The sequence below is a fragment of the Musca autumnalis genome, unplaced genomic scaffold, assembly GCF_047663935.1.
Source record: "Musca autumnalis isolate F117 unplaced genomic scaffold, ASM4766393v1 scaffold_2, whole genome shotgun sequence".
In the NCBI taxonomy this organism is placed as follows: Eukaryota; Metazoa; Arthropoda; class Insecta; order Diptera; family Muscidae; genus Musca; species Musca autumnalis.
In genome coordinates, this window is record NW_027411755.1 from 253232635 (window position 1) to 253239121 (window position 6487).

A 6487-nucleotide genomic window follows, 5' to 3' on the forward strand; every position below is an offset into this window, starting at 1 on the left:
GTATAAATAGAGTTACGAATGGCAACATTGAGTTGAGTTGTGTTTTAAGCGTTGAACTGAACTGATCGGTAAAAGAATAGCTGCGTGCTAACTAGAGACAAGCTGCGTGCTTAGTAATTAAAGTCGGTTACGAAGAAGTGTAATAAAGTAAATAAAGCATTGTAGAAACGTAATCTAAAACGAACCCTGTTTTATTTGGTACAAATCGTATCGGGGAATAAAACAACGTCTACACGGACATTAGTTAAATCTAATTCCGTAACAATATTTAATGTAAAATGCGTTTCAGTAAAACCAACCGGCCTTAAACGCCATACACAAAACATTTTGCTGTGTTAACTTCCTTTACATCAGACACAATACAATTCATATGGGAGCAGTTTTCAACGTTTACTACTTTTGCCGGTTTTACCATTTTCAGAAGTAAAGGAACAGACCACTTATGTATTGCACCATTGCTGTTACCATCTATTGGTACGTTTACATTTACGAAATCCACTCGATTTCAACTGTCAATTCCATTGTCCCGGTCCACACTACCGTGAATTTCATTAAAAATTTAAAAAAGTGTCTAATGAAAAAAAAAAAAAAAAAAATAATTTTATGATTTCCAAATAACTTTATATTTACTAACTCCATAAAATCTCATACGACCAATCGTAAACGTGTAAAACACGACAAACTCTGTTGCAAAAACAGTTGCAACTTTTGGTACTTTTTGAGTAGAGTTGGATTTTTTTGCACAAATACCGAATACAACACTGTATTTTTGGTGTATTTGTGCCGGATTTAAAATAAACCCAGTCGTGAGAGGATTTAATTTTTGTATGGCAAATCTGGTCAGATTTGACCAGATTAAGTAATAAATCCTCATAATGTGGGTTAACCCGGCAAAAAACTGTAGTGTAACCGCACTATTACGGTATAAAATAATAATTTTGCAATACATTATACAAATTATTAAGAATATTCCAGCATGGTTATGTAGAGAACCGTCAGCTGGGATGTTGGGTTGTTATTTAGTTTTAGTATTTATCTGTTTAGTAATTAAATTCTGCAATTAACATTGTTCTGTATTTTAATTACTCTTTTAAAAATTGATATAAATTGAGCCAGCAAAAATCTTCACCACCATTTAGTATGCTAATAACTTCAATTTCATCCAAGACGTTTTTATTAAAAAATTTAGCTCTTGTGTATTTCAAAATTGGCACCGTCCAATAATATGGACCATTTTTTCTGTTTCTCCGGAATTACACAGGGAGCATGTTTGATTATCAGCATTTACTTGTTTTTTACTATTTAACCCGAGCTTTTATTATAAGCGTGATTTGTTCTTAACGCAAGAATGAAAGTACATTGGACCAATGCCGTAATCAAGGTATTTATACATATATCCGATGCTCGCTTTGTTGTGCCTTTTGTATAAACGAAGCAAACTTTTTCTCTTTCAAGGCAATTAACATTTTATACCCGGCATCCATCCAACATTTCTTATTTGTCATGACATTTACATGATCTATATTGTTTTCCGCAAGTTTTGACTTGTAGTCTTTGATCCGTGATAAATTTCTGTTTGCCAGGTTCAAGGCGAGTGTATTTGGTAGCCTATGATTGCTAAGGTCAAATAAAACTGTTGCCAAGTAGCTTATGTGGAGAGAATATGTATATATATACCAAGGTTCGCACCCGGTTTCCAAGGATATTATATAGTTTGGAGTTGAATCTGGTAGTTTCAATATTCTATTATGAACTACCGATAAAGTTTTTCCACCTCGTTAAAATATGAATGTCCCCATATTTGCGCACCATAGCTGTGTATGGAACGACATACAGCCAAACACATTTTCCATTTCGAAGTTAAATTTACAGATGGTCTGCATATAAAATTTTTCCATGTCGAGTTTATTGACATTTTGCTGGCTTCTTCCTTTTTGAGCAAATGATTGGTAAAAGAAAATTTGGGCGTTAAGATCATCCCCAAATATTTGTATTCATTAACTATTCTTATTGTTTCACCTTTGTATGTCCAATTTTCATTTCTCAAAAGTTTACCTCCTTTTCGAAAAACCATTATCTCCGACTTTAGCTGGTTTACTTCCATCCCCCATTTCAGACAGTAAGCTTCAAGTTTGTCGATCATTCGCTGCAGGATTAAAGGGTTATAAGTCATTACCACTATGTCATCCGCATACATTAAAATTCGTATGTTTATTTCTTCTATGTATAGTCCCCCACCAAGTTGATCATGCAAATCATTTAAGTATATTGCGAACAGAATAGGAGACAACAAAAATCCTTGCTTTACTCCAGTATATGTACTAAAATATTCTGACATCTCGGTACCGGACTAAACAGCAGACTTTGTGTGTTGATAAATGTTCTCAATAAAACGAACTATTTTTGTTGACAGCCCAATCTCATATACCTTAAAGATTAACAAATCCCTTGGCACTCTATCAAAGGCAGCCTTAAAATCCACGAAGAAGGCATTTACATTCTTATTTTCGTTTAATTTAATATTGACTACTGCAACCAGATTAAATATATTATCTATTGTAGAGTAACCTTTCCTGAAACCTGCTTGGTATTCATTGAGTATTTTGTATCGGTTTGCCCATTCAGTGATCCTAGTATTCAGCATTCCAATCATCAGCTTAGCAATGCATTTCAAAAAAGATATTCCTCTAAAGTTGGATCATTGCACATTTCTATATATCCCATTAGTTGGTCTGTTCCTTTACTTTTGAAAGTAGTAAAACCGGCAAAAGTAGTATGAGTTGTAAACTGCACTCATATGAATTGTATGGTGTCTGAATTAAAGGAACGCTTTTCGAGTAAAAAGTGGTAAATCTTGAAGATTCTTTCACGTAAAGGAACAGAGCTAGTATTAATAGATTTATCATTTGATCTTCTTGTACTAAGACAATTCTCAAGTAACTCTTTAGGTAACACTAGTTCCTCTCCAATTGCTCTCATATCCCTCTATAACATTCTTCAATTTTCCAAAGTCCTCATTCAAGTTTGCTGCTCTTAGATATACGGAAAAAATCTCAAACTTTGTTGATTCAATCTCACATATAAGAACATCTTGTCCATCTCTACGGGTGAAAGTATGCTTAAAGCCATTATTTTCTAATTTTTTCCTCACACCATATAATTGTCCACCATTTTCTCTTTCTCTAGAACTAGTTCTTGTTGCTGGAGTCCAATAGGTTTTGAAATTTGGAAATTTGTTTGAATAATGTAATGTTCCGTAAGAATAAATATATCAAATTTATCTAGATATTGGAAAAACAGTGGTGAAGGTTTTTGTTGTATATTATTAATAGATTGTTTAAAAGTATATAAAGATTTTTTATTTTTATGAAAAATATTAGGAATAGCATTTATAGATTTGCTTATAGCCTGTTTCTGTATGTCGAAAGAAGAATGTGTGCGAATGAAACAAGTCCAAACTCTTGTGTGTTTTCCAATTTTTTTTTTTTTTTTTTTTGAAGCAAAAGCAAATGTGAAATTATTTCGAAAACTAAAGTTTGAGCGTGTTTCATTCGCACACATTCTTCTTTCGACATACAGAAACAGGCTGTTAGTTTTTTGAGTATAGTTTTTCAACAAAGTCTGTGTAATTTAAATTTATGTTTTTAATAATACCACCGAAACTATTGATCAAAACGTCTATACCACAACTCAGCTTATTCACACATCAGCTTATTTTCATTATTCCAGTAGAAAGACCTTCCTTCTGTTACAAGCTATTCGCCACGTACACCTATCCTGACGTCTTTGTTAATTTTCTGTAGTTCTTTTTTCAGTAACAGCATCACCCTTTTCCTTTGTAAACGGGGTCCGCTTAGGTCTCGTTCTATGAAGATAGAGGTAGACTTAAACACATCCGACACTGTTCTCGCCGATTTTAGCTCCACGGCTACCGTCATTTTAACGGGACTAAAAACGAATGGTTCGTAAAATTTTACAAGAACCAAATTTCGACCGTATACGTTTTAGTACGAACGGCAACCATTTTTACAAAAACAGGCTGTAAAGGGGTGAGTACATAACATGGTACAATAATACAGGTAGCATTTTCATGCCAGCTGATGGTAACATAAGCTTCGTTCCAGAACTAGAAAGTTTTTACACATTTAACACATTTTGCACATTTTTCCCCGAAATGCGTTCCCGTACACCAAAAAAGTTGCAAAATGTTCACTTCTCTTTGAACAAAAATGGCGCTGAATAGCTTTCTCTTTAGAAACTTTTTACACGACAAATTTGAGCGAGCAAAAATGTGCAACATGTTTGCCGGCTCGCTGACACGCCGACTTTGACATTTGTTCTAGATTTTTTGACGTTTCTGCCATTATTCCGTTCCCGTACATTTTGAAAAAATGTGTGTGTTGGACTCATTTTCGACAGTTTGCTCTTTTGACACTTTTATCATTAAAAAAGTACTGGAACGAAGCTATAATGTGTCAACTGCATTGAATTGATGTCAAATTTTGACACCTTATGTTACCAACAATTGCCGATGCGGCTACCTGTGTATTTGTACCATGGTACATAAGCTGCCTTGCCTGCTTATGGGTACTTTACACGATATGTATTTTACATATATTTTGCGTATACATTTTGTATATAAAAAGTGACAACCCGTATGTAAAATACATATCGTGTAAAGTACCCATTACCTTGCATGCTTCTGATAAACGAATAGAAAAGAAAAGGGCACCCCGTTCGACATTTGATCGGCCTTCTTTATTCTTTTATTTTTATTATGTCAGAAATGAAACAGTAAAGCAAGGCAATCAGCCAAGGAGGCTTATGTACGCAGGCCTTAAGTATCGGTAGTTTTCGATATTTGTTGATGTTTAAAATGGAGATATCGAATGTGGCGCATATCGATATTTTGCAAGCTATAGTTAGAATTACAATTGTTTAAATGTATAATCAATGCTCAGTTAATTACATACATATTGACGTTTCCACATAGTAGCGAGTCACGCTTTAGAAATTGTAAAATAGTAGTATAAACAGCAGAACGCAATTCTATTCTATAAAACATAGCAAACAAAGAACCACACTATAATGGCTGGAACATCAATGAAACATAGAGAATTTCTAGGTGAGCCAATTGGCAATAAACCAGTTACAGAATTGCCGGGTATTGGTAGGGTCTTAGGTGATCGTTTAATACAAGCCGGATTTGATAAGGTATGCTTTAATTTATGTATTTACGTTAGATGTGAAGTGTTCAATCTCACAAATTCTATTTAGACCGAAATCCAATGTTTAACTTTGATTTTTATATATTTTGCAGGCCTACACAGTCTTGGGTATGTATTTGGTCTTGCAAAAGGACGAACATCGATTTACTCAGTGGCTGAAGTCTACATGTAATGCCAGCAGAAAACAGGCGTCCGACTGTTATAACTGCCTTCAACAATGGACTGAATGTTTTGGGGTATAAATCATATACATACATATATACATATGTATGTAATTTTATTGTGTATTCATTCTCAACTCGAATTCCATGTTACTTTTTAATTAATTAATAAGTACAAAGTGTGAAGAAGTTATTATTTTTACATACACAAATAAAAATACGAACAACGTTTGCAAGGTGCCAAAGGGGAAGTTTGAATAAAAATCTATTAACATAGTATTGTGAGTCATCTATAGCGGGAATACCCAGTTAAAACAAAAACAATAGAGAATCTTCGAAGAAAAACCTATAGAACCCTTCGATTTTTTCCAGCTACATCAAAGTCAAATAGAATCGAATTCGTCGTGATCGATTTTATTGCCAACAGAGGGCGTCATCATGAAAGATCGTTGGGCAGTATTCATTCTTAACCCTTCGTTGGACACCGATATTTTGTGTGTTCGTTTACTCAAAATTTGTGCAAATTGTTACTGGATGTTGTTCGTTTACTCTACAGTACAATGCAAAAGACCTTAGCCGATTACAAGAAGTTACTGGACTTGTGCAAATTTGTACAAATTGTTGAGTAAACGAACACACCTATTGTTTGTCACATTCGTAACACATGAGTCAAAAATACAACCATTTTTCACAAATACATTTTCAAATTTTTAAATATATATAGAGCAAATTATGAATGTATTGGTGAAAATGGTTTGTAACTTTGCTATTGTCTTGCCAATACTGTCTGTGTGTAAACGCCTAGTTAAACTTCGACGGGTCTATTAAGCATTTAAGGCCTGCCTCGCCTGGCAGCTTATGTGCTTATGTACCCAGGCCTTTACTATTTGGATATGTGTATTGGCCTTCGAATTTTAACACAGCTTCTCTTTCTGATGAACTATGTTGATGGAGCGATAATTGGTGGAGACTTCAACGCCAAGTCCACTATTTGGGGTGACGTTTTTGTCAATTCAAATGGAATTATTTTAAATAACTGGTTATAGAAAAATTTTTTTAACTTTACAAGGATTTGTGATGCCAAGCCAATGTATCCAA

The 6487-nt window shown here is 34.1% G+C and overlaps 1 protein-coding gene across 1 annotated transcript; it reads left to right on the forward strand.

Annotated features, from left to right (window-relative positions):
- The first annotated feature begins 4954 nt into the window (after nucleotides 1-4954).
- Nucleotides 4955-5634, forward strand: LOC141393404 (barrier-to-autointegration factor-like). Its single transcript, XM_073966401.1, has 2 exons — nucleotides 4955-5214; nucleotides 5321-5634. Exons 1-2 carry the CDS (start codon nucleotides 5089-5091, stop codon nucleotides 5468-5470), a joined length of 276 nt encoding a protein of 91 aa, XP_073822502.1. The 5' UTR covers nucleotides 4955-5088; the 3' UTR covers nucleotides 5471-5634.
- The last annotated feature ends 853 nt before the right edge of the window (nucleotides 5635-6487 follow it).